Source organism: Talpa europaea (genome assembly GCF_964194135.1).
Source record: "Talpa europaea genome assembly, chromosome: 1".
Classification (NCBI taxonomy): Eukaryota; Metazoa; Chordata; class Mammalia; order Eulipotyphla; family Talpidae; genus Talpa; species Talpa europaea.
Window position 1 is genome coordinate 108695594 of NC_140073.1, and position 25503 is coordinate 108721096.

The following is a 25503-nucleotide window of genomic DNA, read 5'->3' on the forward strand; positions in this document are numbered from 1 at the left end:
AGAAAGTAGGAATCTGTTTTTAATATCCTGCAGGTATTCACAGTGACAAAAGAAATGAAATTCTGAGTTTGCAAAAAAAAAAAGAAAAAAGTCCCTTTTGTGTTATACTACAGAAACTTAAAAAAAAAATTATTAATTTTTTAATTTTTTTATATCATTGTTCATTTTCAAACAACATTTGCTTCCCCCCATCTCCGCAGGTGCAGTCCCCATGGAACCTCCCTTTCCAATGTACCCATGCACCATCACCTCAATTCCCTGTGCTCCTCCCTCCCTCTCTCTGATCCCTCTCCCTCCTCCCCCTTTGCAGTATGTCTTTGATCCACAATTGTCTATTTTTGCTTTGTTGTGCTTTGCACTGTTATTATTTTTTACACCGATGTCTTATTTGGTTCCCCCACATTCCTGCTATAAGTGAAATCATCTGGGCCTCCCCGGTGGCGCAGCGGTTGAGCGCTGGGTTGCGAAGCTGCCCACGGCCTCTGCGGCGCCGGTTTGATCCCCAGCTGCTCCCCGGCCGCTGGAGGAGGGTCCCACATGGCGCGCAGACCTCTCCTGCCGCCCGCTGCTCCCCTTAGCAGTGTACTTCAGTCCTTCTGCCTGCTCTGCTCCCCGCTCTGGCTCTGGTGAATTCTCTCACCCTCCTGCGCTTCTGACTGTACCCAGTGCTTGTATAAACAAACAAACAAACAAACAAACAAACAAATAAAAGCATGCCTCTATAAAAAAAAAAAGAAATCATCTGATAATTTTCTTTTTCCTTCTTGTTTATGTCACTGAGCATAATTCCTTCTAGCTCCATCCACGTTGCTGTGAATGGCATGAGCTTATCCCCTTTGATTGCTGAATAATATTCCATTGTGTATATATATATATATACACATCTTCTTGATCCAGTCATCTATTTTTGGGTACACTACAGAATTTTTACTTTAATATGCTAATGTGCTTTGTACCCTCCTAGAGTCTATAGTCCATAGCTATTCCTCCCACTTATTTGACCAAAGACCTCTTCTTCCCACTTGTTATTTACTAAATACCTGTGAAGAGCTTCAGACAGTTTGAGAGATAGTACATCAGCCTGGATGCATCTCGGGGCTAGAGACCTGACTTGTTTATCTTTGAGTTTGAATTATTTTGAATAGTACCTGGCACGTAGCAGATGTTGAATACGTGCTGGCCGAATAAGTGGATAGATGACTGCATTATCTGGTGTCATCTTTACCCTATATTCCAGCTGCATCTGTTCTGTGCATCAGCCCTGAAGAGCTTCAGGAAGCCCTGACCTCCCACTGTGTGGTCACCCGGGGTGAGACCATCATCCGAGCTAACACCATTGACAGGGCTGCTGATGTCAGAGATGCCATGTCCAAGGCTCTATATGGGAGGCTCTTCAGCTGGATTGTAAATCGCATCAATACACTCCTGCAACCAGACAAAAACATTTGGCAAGTTCTCCTGGGGAATAGAGGCCTTGGGGAAACTGTCACCAACTCCTGTGTCTCTTAGAGTTTGTGAGAGGAAGCAGCTGGTCCTCTCTTGGGTTTTCTTTAACAAAACTCTCAGGCCTTCTCCTTTAAAAGGAGAATGGGATGCAGAAGAGCTGAGATGACACTCAAGAGGTGCATGATCTGCTGTATTTTAAGAGATTGGCTGGGAGCTGGACAATCTCTACAGCTTAATCAGCTAAATGTCCTAAATCACAGATTTCTTACCTATAAAATAAGCATAATAAAGTCTTTGTGATAATGTTGTTTTTAGAATCAACTGAGGCATTTCATATAAAGTATAAAGCACAGTACTTAAATTGCTACTGCTGCTGCTGTAACTACAACAACAACAACGATTACTACCACCACCACCACCACTACATTAGTAGTGGTCAAACATTAGTGGTCGCTATTTTGTGGAAGAATTGACATCAAGTCCTAAGGAGTATTCTTCCAATTAAGCTTTGCCGATAGGTGGAAGAATTAGTGAATAGCAGCAGCAGCCCCTTCAAACACAGAAGTTTCTTTAATCAATATGTGGTGCTTTTGAGTAAGTTTTTAAAAGATTCTACAGCTTTAAAAGCAAGGAAGATGAAAACACTGTTGAAAGACTAATGGACCAAATGGTTTAAGACACAAACTCTTACTTCCCTTAGAGATAACAGAGTGCTGCTCTCCTTGAGTGGGTACAGGTGTTCATTAACACGTGGGCACACATATTCTCAGTGGTCCTGCACTGGTCGTTTTCTCCCCTAAAGGATTTTATTATTTTCTCATGCAGTAATGCAGATGATGGGATGAATGTGGGCATCTTGGATATTTTTGGATTTGAGAACTTTCAAAGAAATTCGTTTGAGCAGCTCTGCATAAACATCGCCAATGAGCAAATCCAGTACTATTTCAATCAGCACGTTTTTGCTCTCGAGCAGGTAATAGTAAACTTTGAAGTCACCAAACATGATTGGGGGGTGTTGTCTTTAAGCTGCCCACAATTTGAAGCAGAAACTCTGTTATTCAGAGTTATTCAGACAAATAGGAAAAAGATTCTGAAGAGAAAACCACTGGTGAAGCAGTCCTGTCAAAATAAATAGGCTAAATTTAGTCTGAGAAAAAGTCATCTTGATTTCTGTGGAAAGGTATATATTTCCTCACTTGAGTGGTCTGGTGACAAGCCAATTATTTAGATATTGCTTCCAAGTTGTTTCATGTGTATTTCCCCCAATGCTGCATTCTTTTCTACTTTATTTAACCAAAGATAGCTATGATTGTGTCTAAATGACACAGGATGGTTTTGGATTCAGGACACAGGTTCTTGTTGTTTTGAGCAGCAATTCCTAATACTGACTGCTTACCTCCCAAACTGGCTATCCTCATCCCCCAGCTTGTGCATATGAGATCCCACAGGAAATGGAGTAATGTCTCCGGGGAAAGAGTAAGCTATATCCTTGGTTTTCTTGAAATGGAAGTTTTCCCCCTATGAATTTAGTGGTAACAAAACAGGATGCAAAGCTAGTGGATGCAAAAGCTTCTGCTCAACCCCAAACACTAATCCAACACCTGAAGGTCCTGTATTTGGTAGTTACAATTAATGAACCGTTCTAGCCAACCCTGTTGTTTTAATGTGGGAGTGAGGATGCACAAAATGTATTATGATTAGTCAACATAGTGAAAGACCTGGAGTGAAAATACTCAGTATGAGAGGTGGATACATCCTTACAGCACTCCTTTCTCCAACCACCCTACCACCCTACCACCCTACATAGAACTTGACGTCATTTCATTCTAGGTTCCTTTATTTATCTGGGAAATCTGGAGTTTTTCTAGTTTTCCTGTTCAGAATGATTCCTTTACAGAATCTTCTGTAGAAGATAGAAGTCTTCTTTCTTCCTGATTTAAACTATATCTGTCACCAAAAAAAAAATAATATTTTTTAGCTTCTCTTTCTTTCTGTATTAGTTTCTAAATTATGAGTTACCAAGTTGGTGTTTGGGAGGCAAAGAGCTGCCTCTTCTTTTGCTGACTTCAGCTGCCGCCTCAGGCCACCCCAAAGACTTAACCCCAAAACTTCAAGTGTTACATGCAGAAGTATCCTTTACTACATACATAAAACATACATTTATTCAATGTTGCCAGACTTGGAAAGTACAGTACAAAGCAGCTGGTGCTACCTAGGCCAGTATCAGGCCAGAGATATTCATAATCTGTTTCCTTTCAGATGGAGTATCAGGATGAGGGCATTGACGCTACCCAGGTAGAATATGAGGACAATCTCCCCCTCCTAGACATGTTCCTCCAGAAACCCCTGGGACTGCTTGCACTTTTGGATGAGGAAAGTCGATTTCCCCAAGCAACTGATCAGACTCTGGTTGGTAGGTAACTCTTGGAAAAGGCAAAATTTGGCTCTTGTCATCAAATAAATGGGCTTTAAATAATTTGCCATGTATTGGTCATCTGGTAGAGTATGAAGTATAGACGCTTTTAATGAATTGAAGTCTTCAGCAAATGTCCTGGTAGAATTTGTATCTTAAACTCATCACCATCTCCCAAATCCTCCTTACTTTCCTATTTCTGCCCCCAAAATACCATTATCCTGTGCCCATATCATTTTTACACCTGCTTTTTTCAACACTTGTTTATGCCCCCAGATCCCCATTCACCTCTAGTCCACATTTGCGTAGCAGCCCCTCTTGTCTCCTGCCTTCTAGACTCATACTTTCCTGCTCTAGCCTCGACATCTAGTGAATTTAGTCTTTCTAAAACCATCTTTTCACTAGGTCACTGTTATCTACGGGCTGCTTATAAGACATTTCCTCTTGGCATTAAAATCCCTTTATACTTCACCCCTCCAATCCTTGCATCTCTTTAGTACTTAACACAGTTTCTCACAGAGTAGGTTCTCAATCACAATAATAGCCAAAAAAGCCTTTTCTCCAGATGGAAAATTGGTTTGTGTGAGACATTCATTTCTAGAAGTTGTAATTTTAACCCTCAGTGGTTTCCTTTTATCTATAAAATCCTCATAAATTGCCAAGATGAGTTTAAACCACTATTGCATTGCTTCCATGGAATATCTTTATGATTCTAAGACTAGTTGGCCAGATTTCTAGTGTCATCAGTGTCCATTCTAGGAGTTTTTAAAGATAACAAAATATAAGTTCTTAAGGCACAACTTAACACTAAAACCAGCACAAAACAACTAAGGGAGGACTCAGTTATAAGCCCATCTCATGTGGTGTCTTTATCCACCATGGTAAATATGACGATAATATCAGGCTGCTCTGAAAGCCCTTATTCTGGATCACTCTTGGTTTAAGAAGCATGTTTATGTTTGAAGGAGCAAACAACTCATGTTGTAACTTTTAAATATGAAAATCCACAGACAAATTTGAAGATAATCTACGATGCAAATACTTCTGGAGACCCAAAGGAGTGGAGCTGTGCTTTGGCATTCAGCACTATGCTGGAAAGGTGAGAGAATGTCAGTTATCAAACCTGGCTTTAACAAGGGGTTAAGTGTTCATATCAGTCAGTCTGTGCTGCTCACAAAATTGCTTGCAGATTTCTTTATCTTTCTAATTCTTCTTGAACACCCAGTCATAATTCCCAAACTTTTCCATTGGTACCACTCATAGAAAGTTTCCCCTGGTAAAGAAATAATTTCTCATTGGGGTGGCCTGAAGAGCTGCCATCTGCTTCTCACCTGAGGTTTGGCCCTGAAGTGACAGCATTCTGGAGAGAAAACATAGTGTTCTCAGTGTTTAGTGGTGAATGTTCACATTCTAAATTCATCTGGAGATGTGTCAGTGATGGGGGAAGTTAATATCCCGATGGGGCTCAATTTTTAGCACTTTAAGTATATGCCTCCAGGGCACCATGAAAAAAAATTCACTTCAGCATCTCAATGTTAAGTTTTTACAATATTAACTGAAATTTCCACTTCATACACTGTGACTGGGTCTCAATTTCATGTTCTTGAAGGAGATTAGTGATTGATGTAGGAAATCCTCCAGTCTTGTAACCAACAGCTCACAAAGAAGTTACTCTCAAAGAAGTCATTTGAATTATGCCTAGTTGCTTCTGATGGGGACTGCAGAGACTCTGGGTACAAAAACTTGAGAAGTTCAATAAAAAGCATTTTGGATTATTTTGTTGATTTAAGACTCATTGAAATTATTTTTCACATTTATATCATGACATTGAAATTAATTTTGCCCAATAGAAGAGTTCTTGACGGCAACTCTAATGCAAGTAAAGGTAGTTATTGTTCTCTCCATGTAGTACATGGTGGTGTCTATTTTGGAACTTTGCAATCAACAATGGACTGTGGTGGAGGACTTAAGAGCTTTGGTGGTAGGAGAGCTTCAGTGACCACACCTAAGGGAAGAACTCCTATACTGTTAGAAAATTTAAAAGGATATGAAATAATGATATAAATCATTGCCGTTTTCCCCTCAAATGCTTCATTTACCTTAGCATTCATGTCTAACCACATATTTATGTCTTCCTTGTCTGAGATACTTGTTTCTTCCCTAAACTTTGCCATCCTCCCACATCTGTCTTTTCTGCCTTCCATTTCTTTCCTCTTCCCTGCACCTCTCTTTCTGTGTCTTCGTCCTTTTACACCTATTTCCTATTACTTACTGCTCTTTCTCCTTTTTTTTTTCCTTTCTAAATTTGGGGAGAAAAAAAAGGATCCTTTTCTTTTTGGACTCTGCATCTTTTCCCGAATTCTTGTGCAACTCAATGCTTATTTCTCTGGAACATTCATCAAAATTTTTACTGACCTAGATCCCCTCTCTTGTGAGAATTGAGAATTGCTTAGCATCACTGAGCAATCACATAGGTGCCATGGGATACCTTGGGAAACAATGAGAGTATAATGGTTGTGAGCATGGAGCCAAACTCCCTAGGTTTGGATGTGTGCCCACCACTGGTACAATGTGTGATGATGGATATGCCATTCAGCCTCTCTGAGGCTCTGATGGCCCACCAATAAAATGGAGATAATAATGGTGTTTACTTCATAGAATGGGAACTTCACATATAGTGAGTACCCAACCTATTTTCATAATTATCCTGATAATGGCTTTTCTTCAAAGAGCAACTGAACAAGAAGTTATAATAAACTGACCTGCCCAAACTGACAATTTTTGCCCTTTATTTGGTAGTTTGGATCTAAAAGCATGACTGCATCAAGACAAATTTTATACACAGGTTGGTTAATGAATGAACTCAGATGACTTGCTGGTATTGCCAGCAATGGACAGTATTGGCTAATTTGTGACTTGCTGCTGCTGTTACAGGTATTATATGATGCTTCTGGTGTTCTTGAGAAAAACAGAGATACTCTTCCTGCGGATGTGATTGTAGTCCTGAGAACATCGGAAAACACACTTCTTCAGCAACTCTTCTCAATACCTTTGACCAGAACAGGTATCTGGAATGCTCTTGATAGCCCTGGCCTGATGCTTCTAGAAACTCTGCTAGGGTTTCCAGTTAGTGGCTAAGAACTGACAGGCTGCATTGCTAACATTTTGAACTTTAAGCAGGAATAAAGAACTGTCCAACTAGGTTCAAGAAAATTATTTCTTTTGCAATTTAATTGCATATCATGATATATATATATATACATAATTGCACATATATACTTGTGATGTGCTATTCAATTGCACATATATACACATCTGTGTGTGTGTGCACACACAAAAGCACTTTCGTAGCATCAACTCTTAGGCTTCTAATTTTCTCTGCCAGCCCTTTTCATCCTTCCATTTATAAAACCATTTATTATCATTTATTAACTATAAGGTAGTCTCAGCTTACCTAGAATTATTCGGAAGATTATTTTTTTACTGTATGATTCCAAGTGAAGGGCTTGTGAACAGTCAAGGTCATTTAGTCATGGGGTCCTCAGAGGTCATCGGTCTACCTTCCTCTCATTTGTTGACTCAGCCCACCATTCTGCTACCCAACTGGGAAGAGGTATACCACTGTCCTACGTATCTGACCATTGCCTATGTACAGTCAACTTCTCTTTGGTTACTGAGCTCATCCTTATGCCAGAAAGCAGGAAGAACAGAACTTCCCTGTCTATTTAGAACTTATTCCTTTGATTTATGCGGGATTCTGCTGCCTTTGACTGAATAGTCACCAGATATCCTCATAACACTCCTCTCAAGGGCTTTATAGTTTTAAGGCTTTGCCTGGAAGCAGTTTATACGTATGCCTTTAAGTAGTAGGAAGGGGCAGAAGCCTCTTTATCATTGTTCATAATTTTCTCTTCTTCCCACATCTCTCTTAAAATCACTAACACTTGAGTATAGTTTGGGACCTTTGCATGCTACAGAGTGGCTGCTATGTCTGAATTTTAGCAACATGTAGAGGAATGAAAAACTAATTAAGAACAAAGTCACAGCCTGCAACTGTTGCTTCATTTTAATTTGGAAGGCAAGTTAAAACCAGATTCTTAACTTTCTTCAAACAAGTTCCTTTAAACATAAGAAGTTGAGGGCATCCCTGGTGGTACAAGGTGTTAAGCACTGCACTATGAAGCAATCCTCAGCCTCTGCAGCACAAGTTCGATCCCTGGCCAGCCAGGGAGCAACCCGCATGGAGAAGCAGACCTGTCCTGTCTCGCCAGCTGCTCCCCTCAGCAGTGTATTTCAGTCAGTCTGCCTGTTCTGTTCCTCACTCTGTCTCTGGTGAATCCTCTCACCCCACCCCCCACCCCCGCCACCATTGCCCCACATCTCTGGTCTGTACCCCAGCTCTTATATGCATAAATAAATAAATCTTTAAAAAAAAGAAAATTACCTAAATAAACAAACAAATAAATAAATAAACAAACATAAGAAGTTGAGTACCCACCAGAAGGCTGCCTCTACCTTTTTATCTAGACCTTCTCCAGGCACAACCAGGATTTGATTCTAGGTCAACTCCCAGCAGAGCATGGGCAGGTAGAGGACTGGTGCTTCCTCTCTAGACACACAGTTGTACACTCATTAGGCAGCTTTTGTGCAGAGTGAAGGCACTGCATAATAGGAGATGTACTTGTTGAAATAAAATCTATGCAAATGATTTGTCAGCTGGCATTTACACTGTCCCATAAATATGAGTAACAACTTGTCAAATCTGTTCACAAGTTTGGAATGTATTATTTTTCAACCTTGGCAAAAAAAAAAAAAAAAAAAAAAAAATTAAGCTCACAGCCTGGGACACTAGGTGGCACTATGCAAGACACCAGGCTCTGCTGTGAGCCTTCTGTTTGCCCTTCATCACCCAGCTCCACAATAGTGGATGAAGGGGAACAAAGAGAAGTGTCTGCTTTTTGTGTGTGTGTGCTTTTCTCTGAATAGCTTTCCTCCTGTCTTGTAACTCTTTCTGAATCTTGACTTGAAACTACTCCACATCACCTGGAGGAAACAAAAGTGAATATAAGACTAGAAACAAACATGTTTTCCTGACAGGCTTCCTTGTATTCCAGAGTCATATGTCATACATAATAATTATTTTTGAAATCTTGAGCTTTATTTTCTCCACATTTTGAATGTAATTAAGAAACCACAAATATACAAATACACACAAATTCAAAATGAATAAGTATAATTCTGTTTTCTTTTTTTTTTGAAATTATTCATATAACAATGCCTTAGATCAACAAACATTTATAGAATAACTTATAATAATAAGACACTGTTTCAGCAGCAAAAGGAGATGTAGAGCTAGGGATTACATAATTCTGCACCCAAGTAACTGGAATTTACCTTCATTTTCTGTCTTGAATTAGACACTAATTTGTCACACTATGTTGGTGATATTTGCCCTCAAACCTCAACTCTAAAGAGATTGTGCATCTTATGTTGGGGGTCATTATATTAAGTAAGCATCTAAATTTTAGATCATTTATAGTCTATTTGGTTTTATTACATTGAAGCCTTTGGAGGTGAGAAAACTTACTGGACAGAAATAGATTGTGCTTATTTTGTTGAAGTTTCAAATACTGGTTTTAGGCAGGTGTCCCTTCTGAAGGGAGGTGTGACTGTTCCTCTTGACATTGGGGCTAGAAGCAAGGTTCAATACATCTTGGCATTTTGGAAGACTATACTAATAATTTCAGTGCATGAAAAACAATTTTCTTGGTCATTTTAATTTTTATTTATACTACTTAACCCTCAAATAATTTTTTTATTAAAATTCGAAGGAGTACTAGTTCAGTGAGCATAGATATTAGGGCAGTTACTTTGCAAATTTCTTTTATGGGATGAACTACAGAGGAAGGGAAAAGTTCAAAGGTGGGGAGCCTTGGAGGCTGTTAGCCTCAAACTTTAAAAACAGGTACAGTGTTGGACTCCTCAAATTCAAGAGAAAGGCCTGTAAGGGATGTTGGCAGTGCTCTTCCCTCCTAATCTTGGTGGGCACATGGATGCTTTCTTTATAATACTCATTATGTTGTAATTCTAAGTTTTATATACCTTTTTGTATATGCATTCTATTGACATCATTTTCCTAAAAGAAAAAAAATGTCTTAAAATGCAAAGAAAACCTTTAATTTCCTTACCTATGTTTTCCTGTCCAGTGAGGTGGAGGTTTCCTAGTAACTAGAGTGTTGCTATCCTTTGCTTTCAAACATAGGTGTCAGGGCCGTTCCTGACCTCCCTCTGGACTGCAGGGCAGAGGACAATTTGTTAGCGGATATCTAGCAGGAGTATTATCCTTGGTCAATCTCTTATCAACATTAAAAGAATGAACCAAGGTGTGTATTTGTGTAGAATCCTAGTCAATCCAATGGACATTTTCCTTTTCCCACTACTTCCCTTCTTGTTCATGTTGTACATCTCCCAATACTGAGAAGGTTAAAAGAGAGGGGAGTAAAATCATGAAGGCCAGGGGTTTCAGTTCTTCACAGTCACCTGCAGCCGCCTTACCAGAGGTCCCTCTGCTCACACACAGCTGCACCTGGTGGAGGAGATGCCTGTGTATCTTATTCCAAGATGTACAATGACAGTCAGGTAAACTGAAGCAGCTGCAGTCTGTAAAGATTCTCTCTGTCTTTCCTTATACTTACGCAACCTCTCTTTGACCTGCAGATGGTCCACTTCAGTTGTGGTGAAATTTTCTTTGTAATTCTTCCTATTGGTAGGAAATCTGAAGACTTTGTCTGTGAATATTTGATGTGGCAGTAACTGCTTTCTAACCCTTCAGTTAGGACTTTTCAAACTGAATGAGCTATTGTAGGAAGACATTAAAAAGAAAGATGTTATAACAAGGTTTATGACGTATTTTACTGTTTGGGGAGTGTTCCACTTGCTACTAATAAGCTACAGAAAAGTTCAAAAAGCTTGGGAAGAAAGACAGGGGGGTTCAAAAGGAACTTGAAAATCCATTTTTGTCTTTGAATTGTGAATTCTGACTTCCATGCAGTGGTTTGGGGTTTTACAGGAGTTAGAACATAGAGGAAACTAGAAAATCAAAACAAGAGGAAAACAGAGGGATCATCCTCTGAGTCTCAGTGTCTGGTTTTGCATTAGAATATGGAACTAAGTTTTGTCTCCATTGAAGGAAGCTCCTTTGAGGTTTCAGGTGTCCCCTTTGGAATGTGATTTGAGAAATAACAGAAATAAAGGTTATCTTGATTTCAGTTGTCTCTCCTTTTATTTGGCTGGGGAAGAAGGGGCGATGAGCTCCCACATTGTATCTGAAGAGCACTGTAACACCTTCACATAAAATACATGTTGTTGATTATCTTTTCCTGATTTTGTAACTCCCAAAATGTAGTATTAAGCTCTTAAGAGGATGCTTTTTAAAAACTACCTCTCAGAGTTTTCATTTTCCACTTAGGACTGCTCTTGTGTTCTTGGCAGTTCTGCAAATGGGTGTGACAGGATGAACTCACACCAAGTGATGAAGGGTTTAGGGTCCCAACATGGACAGCGCTGGGCTCTTCTTGAAATAGAGGCTCTACTGAGCCAGCACCATTAGGGAGCCCTGGGGGCGGCCCAATTCTTTCTCTTGTGAATTTGGGTGTATATTCCAGCCAACAGAGGAATATAAGTTTAGCATTTATCTACCTATAATGCTATATGTAGGTGCTTTCAAGAAGGAATTAAAGAAAATCCTAGTCAGAATAGTCATGGGCAGATAGTGGCCAATCCTAAATTGTATGAAGGATGTGCAAAAAAGTTAAATTCTGAACAGGCTTGTAAGTCAGTAAATGAGAGGAAACTGAAGCTGAGTTTCATTTTTTTCCTTATAAGTATGTCCAGTTGTTCCCAAACCATTTTTTAAATAATTATTTTTTCTCCATTAAATTGCTCTTGCATCTGTCAAAAATCAATTAGTTACATTTGTGTGGGGCTGTTATACTGATCTCTGTATTAACTCTTCACTGATGTCTGCTGTACCACATGGTGCAGGAGACCTCTCCTGTCTTGCTCAGTGCTCCCCTCAGCAGTGTATTTTGTCAGTCCTCCTGTTCTGCTTTTCACTCTGTCTCTGATGAATCCTCTAGATTCTTGTAGCATTATGTTAAGTCTTAAAAGCTTTAATTTTTGTTTCAAAATGGTTTTGGCTATTTCAGTTTCTTGTCTATCCATACAAATTTTAAAAGCAACTATCTATGGCTATAAAAAATCCTGCTGGGATTTTTATTTTAATTACAAAATGTTTATAGCTTAATTTGGAATAAATTGCCATCTTTACTGTGTTGAATCTTTCAATCCTTAAAGTGGTATGTCTACTTAAATTTCAATCTTCTTTGATTTATTTAATGAACATTTTTGTTATTGTCAGCATATTAATCTCAGCATATTGTTCTATTAGATTTACACTTAAGTATTTCATTTTTGGAAGTTAAGTATTTAATATTATGGATAATTTGGTTTCTGATTTTAGTTGGTCGTTGCTCAATATATAGAGATATGGTTGTTTGGGGGGATCGCCCTTCTCTCCTACAACTTTGTTAAATTCACTATGAGTTTTTGTTTGGTTTTGTTTTTACTTTTGTAGATCCCTTAGGATTTCCTTTTAATTTTTTACATAATATTTGCTTTTTTTTTTTTCTTTACTGGCTAGGACTTCCAGTTAATGTGAATAATGTGATAGAAACAGAGAAAGGAGTCATCCTTTCATTCCTGATCTTGGAGGGGGAAATATTCAGTATTTATCACTTAGCATGAGGTTAACTGTGTATTTTTTGTAGGGGTACTTCCCTTGCTATTCCCTCTCTCTGGACTGTTTTTCCTCAAGACATACCTGTGGCTAGCCTCTTCACTTCCTTCAGAACTTCTACCAAAATCTATTCTTGGCTACCCTAGTTAAAATTTCAACTATTCATTATTTTATATCCCCAGTTCCTGTTTCTTTTTAATGAATTGACATACCTCAGTACACTAATTTCATTCACAAGGCACAAAGAACCACAAAACTTTTTGCAGATGTGACCATGCGGATTCCTCCTGGAACAGCAACAGTTTGATTCTTACCTCAGGATCAAGGCAGGTGCCTTCTGAATAGTAGCATTCCATTGTAAATAATAGCAAATATTAATTACTTTGGCTTCTCATTTTCAACACTCTACAATCGGAATTGAGGTTACCTGAGGGGAAGTGGGAGGATGGAGAACAAAAGCAGACAGGCTGTGACTGCCTTGGCGGGGAGTGTGTTGTGGTAACGTACATTTGAAGAGGTGTGAGCCTATATTTTTGGATTGTATATGGTGTTGTAAAATCAGTGTTACCTCAATAAAAAATAAATCTATAATCAGAGCTGTGCAATTCAGTCTTTGGTTTACCTAACTGTGCAGTTGTGTCTCATGCAACTATCTTGCCTACCTGAGAAGATTATAAGGTCTGTGAGAACAGAGACCATGTCTTCTATTTAATTTATATACAGAACATATTGTTCAGCCTGTTAGCAAGATTTCACACCTCCTTGTTCTGTTGTCTGAAATGACGTCTTTCCCTCACACCCACTCTCATCCCCATACCTTCCTTCTCTGCTCCTGCCTTGCCTCCAAATCTTTTTTTTCTCTCTCCAAAAAAGTGTTGCACCCTGATGGTACAAGGGATTAAGTCTCAGCCCTATGAAGCTGGCTGCAGCCACTGCGGCATGAGTTTTCAATCCCTGGCAAGGGAGATGCCCACATGGTGCAGCAGACCTCTCCTGTCTTGCTCAGTGCTCCCCTCAGCAGTGTATTTCAGTCAATCTGCCTGTTCTGCTCCCCACTCTGTCTCTGGTGAATCCTCTCATCCCACCTGGCCCCCACACCTCTGGCCTACATCCCAGCTCTTGTATGCATAAATAAATAAATCTTTAAAAAAAAAAAAAGAAAGTGCTAGCATCACCTCCTCAGGTAGTTTTCTGTGTGGGTTGGTTGAAATTCCCAGCTTCACTAGTGTGTAATTCTATGAGGACAAGTTTTGTCTATTTAGTTGACTCCTGCTCCTAGCTCCTAGAGAGGTGCCTGGCGCACGTGATTGCTGAGTCCAGTCTGTCCATTCAGGCAGACAGACAAGTTGTGAGTGGACTTTCCTGGTCATCCTGAGAACACTCAAAATATATCAGAAATGTGGATTATCCTATGATTTGTGGTGCTGACTTGACGTCCACCAGTTTCTGAGCTCTATTTTAAGAAGTTGTGAAATTCAGAGTTGGCATTGCATTTAGAATTAGAGGGTAAAGTGTGCAGCCCTGTTAGGACTCAGGTGCCCTAGCGGGTGAGGACCCACAGTCAGGCAACCTATTTTATATCGGGGCTGCCCTGTAACAAGACCACAGATTTAATTGCAGTTATGTTCAACATTTGAAATCAACTTCCTGTACCCTTCTGGAGTGTAGTGAAGGGGATGAGGTCTTTCCCAGAAGCAAATAGCACACATGTGACTACAGTACACTGTGCTGGGAAGCACAAGATCCACATACTTGCTCCTAAATGTGGCCACCCTGAGGGCTATGGTGGATATAGGACCATTCTCCCTTACATTACTGCTACGGCTGGCCAGGAGGACTAATTGAAAGACCTCTGCTGCTTCTGTGAATTTCCATGAGAGGCTAGATTCTGCCCTTTGACAGGTGGGAGGAGGAAACAGAGGGTCCTGGCAACAGTTGGACAGTTCCAGGAGAAACTTCATACCTTCCTATTTCTCCCTTTGTTAATGATATTTCAGCCCTTTGTCTATAAAAATCTGATTTTCTTTGTTAAGTTTATTCCAGGCAGAATATTTGTGGTGTGGTTGAAGGGAGAGAGGCAGGGAGATTGGGTGTGGGGGTGGGGGGTTGAGATGAGACTCTCTTGAAATTCTTTGTTTTTTCCCCCTAAATGCCTTTAGGTTTCAAATTTATATTCTCCAAGCCTTGTTTCCTTTCTTGTTCAAATGTAAGCAACTTAAATGTTTCTTTTCTTTTTAAAAGTCTTCTCATCATTACTTCTAGGTCATCAGCTTTAGTGGACCCTGGGCTGTAAATCAGGACATAGGCTGAAATTGACCTGTATTGTTATTTTGTATTTGGCAGGTTTAATTCTCTGAATTAGCACCCCATCTACAGAGTGAGGGATTTGCATGAAGAATTTTAAGACTTAATAGACTGACCCCTAATATCTCTAACCCAAACCTTCAGTTTTGAGTTTCTGTTGTTTGAACACTATCACCTGGCTGTCTTTTGCTCACTGATCTTTTGCACCATACTTTCCAGTGTGATGTAAAATATTATATTATTCACATTTTAAAAAGTAAAAAGAATCAGCTTGCCTTATTTTTCACAGTTCTACAGGATGAGAAGTCATAGCTCAAGGCACCAGCAGATTTGGTATCTGATGAACCCACTTCCTTGACCATTAATTGCTGTCTTGTTGCTGTGTCTTCACATGCTGGGCAGGCCAAATGAGTTCTCTTGTAAGGGCATGAATCCCATTCATGAGGTATCCTAATCACTATCGAAAGGCCCTACATCCAAATACTATCCCATTGAAGAATAGGATTTAGCATTTGAATTTGGGGGGAGAAGGAGTCACCAAAAAATCAGACTATAGCACATATGACATTAATTTTAATATGTCTTTACTCAATTATATAAAAATAATTCAATATGTAATTAATACAAAAATGATTGAGGTAATTTTTATGATCTCATTTTGCTGTTTTTTTGTAGTAAATCTTTGAAGTCTGATGTATAGTGTCTATTTATGACACATCTGAATTTGGACTAGCCATAGTCAATGTGTTCAGGAGCCACCATATTGAATAAGTTTGCTATAGAGAATAGCTGCCCTGGTCACAGAAGGGCCTCATTCTGCTGTCAGAGAGAAGTACAGAAATGCCAAAAAGCCCTTCTTGCTCTTCCTCCCAAAGAAAATAAATTCTTGTTTTGTGGTAAAATAAAATTTTACTGCATGTGGACTTGACTTCAAACTCTTTCTCAGCATGTGAGAGAAGTCTTGCTTTGCAGAGTTCCAGCACAAGTTTTTGAGAAGTTCCCTTGGCTCTCATCACAAATATAGAATTTTTTTATTAACGTCAAAAGCAGAGTTTCCAAAATTATGGTTCATGAAACACAGGTTTGTGGGAAGTGAAAAGATGTGTGGTTAATAAGAGATTTCCATGGTTAAGAAGAGTAGGGAATACTGATTATGAAAATCCAATAGGTATCTTACGGCAGGAAATACCAATAGAACGTTTCAAATAGGGTTCCCAACCCAGTAAGATGCTTTTTGTGAAAAGTATTTTGATGATGACAAGTCAAGCGAGACCCGCTAAGGCAATACTGATCAAATGCTGAGTCTTTGTTGTCCAGGGCAGCCCTTTATTCCAGATATAGAAACTATGTTGCTTCTATGTGCTTGAAAAAGAAAAACTAAAATAAGCTTCAATAATGAGTTGTGATAATGACTTTAATATTGGAAAAGTTAGTATCTGTGGTGAATCAGGTCTACAACCTTCCCCCAACACATTTTAATAGTTCTTTCACATTTCCTAAATGTGACAGTGAATATAAATTATATTTTTAAGTGGCAGTTCAATTTAGAGACAATTTGCTTTATTTTTTTTTAAAGATTTATTTATTTATACAAGCACTGGATACAGTCAGAAGTGCGGGAGGGTGAGAGAATTCACCAGAGCCAGAGCGGGGAGCAGAGCAGGCAGAAGGACCGAAGTACACTGCTGAGGGGAGCAGCGGGCGGCAGGAGAGGTCTGCGCGCCATGTGGGACCCTCCTCCGGTGGCCGGGGAGCAGCTGAGGATTGAACCGGCGCTGCAAAGGCTGCGGGCAGCTTCGCAACCCAGCGCTCAACTGCTGTGCCACCAGGGAGGCCCTGTTTTATTTCTTAATGATCCTGTAAAGATAGCAAATATGGCAGTTCTGATTTCTCAATTGGTCAGAAATGCAAGAAAACTAGGTTTTTCTTTCTGCCCGCTTCCTTCTCATTCATAGAAAAGAAATATGTTCCCATTTAAAATGAAAGGTTATTGCTGTTATTTCATTTCTCATATTGAAAAAAAAATCTAAAGGCCATTTACAGTTTATTAGTTCATACCACTATAAAATCACTTAATAATGGGGCTTTCAGGTCATCCCTCCTCCCCTTACTTTTTAAAAGATAACTTCAGGCACTTCAAATCAAATGAATTAGAAGAAAGCCATTATAATTATAATTATCTCTCTGCTTAGAGATGGTTCACAACTGAGCACCTTTTTTCCCAAAAATTTGGGTCATGTTAATAGAAACTGCATTTTTGTCTTTAGAACATAAGACCAGCTTTTAACAGTCTGGTCCATATGTTAGGAGTATATAAAAGTTAATCATTTTGCTCTGGTGCCAGCGTGTTGTGTGCAAAGAGAAGCTGTAAACCACAGCTGTGTGAAGTAACAATTGTGAACTTTACTGGTCTGCACATGTGAGACATCAGTAAACTAAGCAAAATGTCACTTAACTAAACTTGAGAGTTGGAAGTGGGAAGAAGAATACAAGATTTCACTAAGGTTCACGTTTAGTAGAGGGCCTCTGTTTTCTGAGTTTCACAAAGGTGGTTCACATTACACCAAAACCACAACTGCTTTCCTATGACTAAATTTGGCTAAGCCACAGCAGTAGTGACTGCTCGGTACTCATGGGATCACTGTGCAGTTGACCTGGTTTGATGTGTAAATGACCAAAAAATCCAGACATCATGTAAAATCAATTGGGTTCAAATAGTTTGATGAGGCAGCCAGCCCACTCAGTGGCCTGCCTTGAATATGACCAGAAGCCCTGAATTAACTACAGAATCCCAATTGTTGGACTATTACAACATCACTGCTGACATCTGACCTTGAACAAGAGACTTGAGTACTTTTGCCTCAGTTTCTCTTCCACTCAGCGTATTGAATCATACATTTAGTGGCTCACAGTGTTTTCATATTAACTTGTAACTTTCGCACACTCAGCGCAGTACCTATTCCATTTTAAAACATTCAATAAATGTTAGTATTAAGTGTTAATGTTTTTCTGATCTGGAATAGAGGAAAAAATATAGGATGAAATAAATACATTTCTATGTTTATTCCTTTATCTCATGGATTTTTAAAAAAAGTAGTGGATGATACTATACTGTAGTCATGTGGGTTCTCTCCACCCAACTCCCTTCCTTCTTTTTCTTTTGTTAAGATCTTATGATTTCTGTGTTTTAGAAATAGTAGCATAAAAAAGTAAACAGGAAAGAATAAGCCCCCAAATCTTAAACCTGAGTTTATTTTCTTTTCATCTAACCTACCATTTAACAAGACAATAGAAAATTAGATATTCCATAAAACTGTAAAACTCTGATTAACCAGAATCCCAAATTAATAACATTTTTGTAAATCTCATAAGTTGAAGAAATTGTCATTAAGCTGAGTCCAGTGACTTAGCTTAAACCGAAACTCCTTGGCTGGCTAAGACTTCCAGGGGTTCCACATGGCTCCAATCAAATCCCTACACCAGCAACATCTGCATCTCTACTCGCCACTGAAACTCAGTTAACTATAAATTTAACAGGAACATTTTATTCCCAAATCTTAATAAACATTCATCTAGTCCTCTGGATGATGAAACCCAGATACTAAGAAGGCAAATAACTCATTCAAGACCTCCTAACAAGTAAGTGGCAGAGCTGAGACAAACCCCAGGCAGTGTGACTTCAGAACTCACAGATTTACCCCCGTCACCTTTGCAATTCAGGCATCAAATCAAATATCTTGAATAAAAAAGTCTGAAAGGAGGATGGCATGGCCAGCAACCAACAAAAATTGAAAGTATGTGGAGGGAAGTGAGGTGAACTGGGCCTATTCCTAGAGGGTGTCCTGTTGAAAGGATGTCACATGGCAAATAAAAATTTAATGAATGACTTCATTCATTTACTCTTCAGATGTATTCATTGAATATTTACTTTGTGCTAGGCATATTGTGCTAAGCACTAAGCATATAATAAAGTAAAATAAAGTAAGTAAAATAGACTTAGTGCTGCCCTCATTGAGTTCAAGTTCCAGTGAGGAGTCACAAGACATTGTTAATTAGATTCCTGGTTAGCTCTTAGTGTTATATCAAGGAACATCTTTGACTTTATTGAAACATTCTCTAAAAGCATTTAAATCATAACTATTTCATTCAGGTTTATTATTCATCCCTGGTGCTATACTAACTCTGCAAAATGGTTCACAGTCAATTGCTTATCTCCTTGAGATAACGAGCCATAGTGTTCTTGGATGACTGAAAGAAGAATCTATGTATTTAAGTTTGCCAAGAGATGTTAGATATGATCATCTTTAGAAGGCAAGGGTATAAATCATTCAAAATATTGTTTTGGTATATTGGAATGTCTTCAGTCAACTTTTTTTTTTAAAGTATCTACTATGTGTAGGGGGCTTTGGAAGTCTTTTAGCAGATGCTAAAGAAATATTTTTTTGATTAATGATTGAGAATAAAGTACTTAATGCTTGGATTCAAAGAGTCTCTAACCTCTACAAGGAATCAAATCATTCCTAAAGATAAATATAAGATAGAATATTTGTGTTGATTTAATAGACCTCAGACCTAAGTGCACTGACTAGCTGCGTTTTCAGAATTGGCATAGAATTTTGTGATGCTTATAGAGTTCCTTCACCAGAGAAATAATCTTTTTTGTTTGTCTTTATTTTTAATAGGTTCTAGTCTTTAAAAAAATCATAATTAATTGCATCCCAATTTTGTAGGATAAGACTTTAATTTAGGGAATTTTTGAAATGAAGTCGTTCTTCTGGATGCTATATCACAGTTCTATAAAGTAGGTCTCGGGCCTCCCCGGTGGCGCAGCGGTTGAGCGCTGGGTTGCGAGGCTGCGCGCGGCCTCTGCGGCGCCGGTTCGATCCCCGGCTGCTCCCCGGCCACCAGAGGAGGGTCCCACATGGCGTGCAGACCTCTCCTGCCGCCCGCTGCTCCCCTCAGCAGTGTACTTCGGTCCTTCTGCCTGCTCTGCTCCCCGCTCTGGCTCTGGTGAATTCTCTCACCCTCCCGCGCTTCTGACTGTACCCAGTGCATGTATAAACAAAACAAACAAACAAACCAGCAAACAAATAAATAAAGCATGCCTCTATAAAAAAAAAAAAAATATTAAAGTAGGTCTCAACAAAGCAATGTCTTAAGAAAGAAACCAATGTATTTAAAGAAAATTTTCATTAGTTCCTTTCTTCTGCTCCACAACACATACAAGGTTCAGTAGTAAAAGTTTTCCAGATCAAATCAAATAACTTGAATAAAAAGTCTGAAAGGAGCATAATATGTGTCTCTATGTGAGAGGGAAACAAAGGTAGAGACAGAAATGTGGCTATGTGGGGATCTAGAAAATCTATGATAGTATAGGTTAGATATGAATAATGCTGGCTAATTAGGTGTTTTATAAGTTTTGTTTCCTATACAGTGTTATATTTTCAGTTATTAGAAAGATGTTTCCATTTTCTTTATTCTTAAGTTACCATAGATTCTTCAAAGATGTACAGATGAATGTTCAGACTAGATGATATAGAATAGTCATATCTTGAAAGAAAGCAAAATAATTTAAAAATGTGAAAATTAGGACTGATTACCTATAGATCAAAAATTAGCCTTGGATGCTTTTGGAGAGTCAATAGAAAAAAAGATTTATATGCATGATGATTACATTCATAATAGCACCTGGTTCTTCGAGATGGCTGATATTTGCTAATATGCAAACTAAACAAAGCATGATTTTTCACTAGGAAAATACACTATTATGAAGATGTTGAAAGAAAGTACTTTGGATTCCTTAATCTTAAAAACATTGCAAAGAGGGATCAAGAAGCTAACTTCTGTTCCTCTCTGCTAGAGAAAGAAGAGTGATATAAAAATTAGTCATCCTCTAGTTGCTCATGGTGCTCAGTAGTGAAGGGAGCAGTGGCACATTAAATGTCCAGGTCAGATCATGATCCAAGCTTTCTCGGTTTACTAATCCACAATGACTATCACCCCCACACTTTTCTGCCTATCCAAGTAAGAAACAATACAATGTACAGATTTTAGTTTTTCTTTATTTTGTCCTTTCTTATTTCCCTACCTTTGGGATCTTTTAAGATGTATTTCATAACCACAGAATTACAGAGCTGAATGAAATCTAGCACTACTCCACATTTTTTTTTTTTTATAGAGGCATGTTTTATTTATTTGTTTGTTTGTTTGTTTGTTTATACATGCACTGGGTACAGTCAGAAGCGTGGGAGGGTGAGAGAATTCACCAGAGCCAGAGCGGGGAGCAGAGCAGGCAGAAGGACCGAAGTACACTGCTGAGGGGAGCAGCGGGCGGCAGGAGAGGTCTGCGCGCCATGCGGGACCCTCCTCCGGTGGCCGGGGAGCAGCCGGGGATCGAACCGGTGCCACAGAGGCCGCGGGCAGCTTCGCAACCCAGCGCTCAACTGCTGCGCCACTGGGGAGGCCCACTACTCCACATTTTTAATTCCAGTTTGCATCCACAGTTGTTACTCTTACTTCCGTGTTTACGTGTCTGCATTTTTTAAAAAATAATACTTTTTTAGAACAGTTTTAGGTTCACAGCAAATTTGAGAAGAAGGTACAGAGATTTCCCATAAACCCACTGACCACCTCCTCCCGTGGACTCCTCCATTATCAATCTCTCCCACCAGAGTGATCCAATTGTGACAGTTAATAAACTTGTGTTGGTATATCAGTGCCACCTAAAGTCTATATTTTCATTAAGCTTCATTCTTGGTGTTGTGCATTCTGTGAGTTTGGATAAAAATATAATGACATGTTAGGCACAGGGCAAAATTCGTCTACCCCTCTGGATTCTTCAGAGACTCGATGAATAAACATATAACATCAGATCAGCAGGGAAAAAAGACCCCACTTAATAAATTACAAATGGAGAACTTCTTAATACTATGCTAAGGGGAGACTTCAAGGGGAGAGGAGGAGGTTTCACATCATGAGGGGGGCATGACTTCATATAACAAAACCTTGCCTCTGGATGTATGCCCTGCCTTAATATAGGGGTAACAACAATCCTGTGTCAGATGTGTCTATTGCAATTTTTTTTCTCTGATGTTACTTGTTCAATAATATTTTTACTGCTCTGACTAGCTTTCTAATTTACACTCTTGATAAAAATTCTTTCATCTCCTGGCCATAGGTGTCACAATTATTTTTGGAACCAGGTCAATATCATACTGTTTCTTGTAGTTCCCTCTTATGAAAAGTTCCACCCCACTTGCACCTCTATTAGACCTTGATCTCGGTGAAGTTGCACAGCCACAAAGTTGGCAGCCACCTCTGTGGGCGCCATGGTAGAATGCTATGACACATGAATGAAGACCACTGATTTACTTGAACTCGTCATTTGACATACAGTACAAGTGAATAGAAGTCATCTAAAGCCAGTGGCTAGCCTGGGATAAGAATCTGGGTTTCTTGATTTCAGGTGAATATCCTTTTCATTGCTGCCCTGCTAAAGAGGAAGAATCAAAGAAGTGCTTATAGTTCCAAGCATTCAGTCACCCTCCTGCACCATTGCCAGTTAACAGCATCTTCTTTGCTAAAGTTTTGTGTGGCTTTCTCAGTCTTAATTGAAAACACAAGGAAACGTAAGGCTGTGCTTCACGCAAGGAAATTACATAACTGATCCACCATCAATAGATAAGGTGTATTAGACATGAGGGGAGGGCTTTATCTGCAGTAATGAGTTTATTTAGTTCTGTTTTGGCATTTTAATTAGGATTGTGGTCTTAGACTATGGAATGTTAGCATTCTATGTACAACTACCTGAACCATATGAGATTTTTCAAGACTTGCCACTCGTTAGTACTTGTGCTAACTGATGGTTTGAGTCCTGTAGTGACTTCTATCCAAACCCATCCACCTTTGCCCACACAGATTGATGAGTATCTGCCTGAAGGCCAGTGGAAGAACATAATAACAAAGATTTCTGTCTATGGTCCCACTAGCCACTTTTAATGCCATAGCTAAGCCTTCCTTTTCTGTTTTCTCTCCTTCCCCCAGTTGCCTCCATAGTTGATATTTTCATTGGTAGAAGGGGCGAGTAACTTCTCTTTATTCTTGTAAGGGTAAAAATAATAAATGTTTTTATGCTATCCTAAAATACAGCATTAAAAATGAAAGTCTTTGGGAGTTTACCATACAAACTCTCCAGAGTTTTTTTAAAAGTTCTCTCTTGTAGTTTAACATTAGAATTCCTTTCCTGTGAAGCTCCTCTTAATCCTTCAAGATCTGATTCAGGTTCTTTGTTCTCATTCTCTAAGAAAACTTAGTCTTCTGTCCTTTCACATCACTTTATTCAGGTTTATGATAATACTCTCCTTTCTGAATTGCAACAAGCTATTTATATGTCAGTCTGTTCCCTTCCCCAACAGCTTCTCTGGTCTATCTTCTCTTCAAGACAAAGAACTGTATTTTATTCATCATTGTAAGAACCACAGAGAACATTTAGTGCATTATTTCAAAGCATAAATGACTTGCGCACATATTTCAAAGGATCCTTCTTACCTGGACACTGATCAATAGAATCATTCCATAAAAGTTTTCCTTTGTTCCTAAAAAGTCTTCCGGCCCTGCAAGCATCTCACCTGAGTGAAGTAATACATTTATCTATCCATTAACAAATTAGACCTGGATTAATTTTCAGAGGGCTATAGTAACTCTGATAGTTTGGAATATAGGGTGTTTGATGGCACCATGGAATTCTGTGATGCCTGGAAAAGTTCAAGGGTGGGGCAAGAATACAGGAGGAATTGTTGAGACAGGGAGAAGACACCGTATTAAAGCCACGTTCCTCTTTCAGACATGGAAACAGGAATATTTTGAAAAAGTGTGTGGGGAATGTGAAAAACATCCTTTTCCTAAGGAAAAGTTTTGCCGTTTTGTCCAGGACTAGCCCTAGCTATACTAAAAATCACTTTATGTATATGGATGTTGCTCTGAGCTGGAAAAAGTGAGCTTCAAATGTCAGTGACAGGTGGGTGCTGGCAGGTATGTGTATGTGGATTTCATTTTTTCTGAATGGGTCAACTTCTTAGCTAGGTATCATCAGTCTAGGCTTCAGACTTCTGTAAACACATCATATTATTTGACAGCCATGTTATTTGCAAATAATCCCCACCAAATATGTGAGGAAGGTAGATAATGCCTAGAACTTTTGAAACCTGACTCTATCTTATCTAAAGGAAGATTCTTTCTCATTTAGATACATTAAACTGGCAAATCCACCAACCTGGCAATAAAATGCAGAAAACAGAGGCTCGGCTCCTCTATTGACCAGGTTAGGAAAGGGAGGTTGTTACTTCTTGGAGACATTGGAATGATTTGGTACAGTTGTTTGCTGGGATGACATCCTGACTATGAGTTATAAAACCTAAGGATTAAAGGAGATACTGGTTTTTTCCCCCTCAGTTCTTCAACTTTAAAATCTCTGGGTCATAGATCTTTAAAGCTGTAGTCTACATCCTTAATTGAAAAAGGAAAAAGAAAACCAGTGGACGTATATGTTTAGCTTCTTCAAACAGATAGTCTAAAGGTGTTAATTATGTGGACATTCTTTAAGATATCTGAAAACTGCCAATTAAAAGTCAATACAGAAAAAGGGAAAGGGTTTCTTTAGGGTTTTGAATTTCCACATGCATAATAAAGGCAAGGTTGTATATTCAGAAAGAGTGCGTTTTATAACTGAAACTTTCCTCAATAAATCTGCTGGAAAGCTGGATTGTTATCCTATATGCTCTTGATTTCTTCCCTTCACAAAACTACAACCTCTTCTATATACCTATATAGATAAATATGGATAAATTATCCATTTTATTTCTAGAAATACATTTTCTGTTGTTTTTTTTTATAAATTTTATTGTTATATTCCCCATACAATTGCAGCCCCCCCATTCTGACCCCAATCCCTCCCCTCCCGCCCCCGCCCCCCTAAAAGTGTCTCTGGTTCATAGTTTTTTGTTGATTTTGATTTTCACTTTCTTATATTCAATTTCCTGGTCCCTTATTTAAGTTTTCTAGATTCCTGCTATGAGTGAGACCATCCGGTATTTTTCTTTTTCTTTTTGGCTTATTTCGCTGAGCATGATCCCTTCCAGCGCCATCCATGTTGCTGCAAATTGCATGTGTTTATCATTTTTGAATGCTAAGTAATATTCCATGGTGTATATGTACCACATCTTCTTGATCCAGTCATCTATTTTTGGGCATTTGGGTTGTTTCCAAAGCTTAGCTATTGTAAACAGTGCTGCTATAAACATAGGGGTGCAGGTGTTCTTTGGAATTGATGTTTCTGTGTCCTTTAGGTAAATACCTAGGAGTGGAATTGCTGGATCATATGGAAGCTCTATGTTTAGTAGGTCCAGAAATCTCCACACAGCTTTCCACAGTGGTTGGACCAGTTTGCACTCCCACCAACAGTGCAGAAGAGTTCCTTTTTCTCCACACCCTCGCCAACATTTGTTGTTGCTAGTTTTTTTAATATGTGCCATTCTCACTGGTGTAA

General features: G+C 39.0%; 1 protein-coding gene across 1 annotated transcript in view; it reads left to right on the forward strand.

Moving 5' to 3' along the window:
• Nucleotides 1-25503, forward strand: part of MYO3B (myosin IIIB) — a gene marked incomplete at its 3' end in the record, with an annotated part of 364997 nt that overhangs the window by 165174 nt on the left and 174320 nt on the right. Inside the window, exons 17-21 of the mRNA XM_084258155.1 lie at nucleotides 1238-1448; nucleotides 2272-2419; nucleotides 3706-3859; nucleotides 4870-4958; nucleotides 6794-6923. Coding sequence (XP_084114281.1) covers nucleotides 1238-1448; nucleotides 2272-2419; nucleotides 3706-3859; nucleotides 4870-4958; nucleotides 6794-6923 — 732 coding nt within the window. The remainder of the gene's footprint in view (nucleotides 1-1237; nucleotides 1449-2271; nucleotides 2420-3705; nucleotides 3860-4869; nucleotides 4959-6793; nucleotides 6924-25503) is intronic.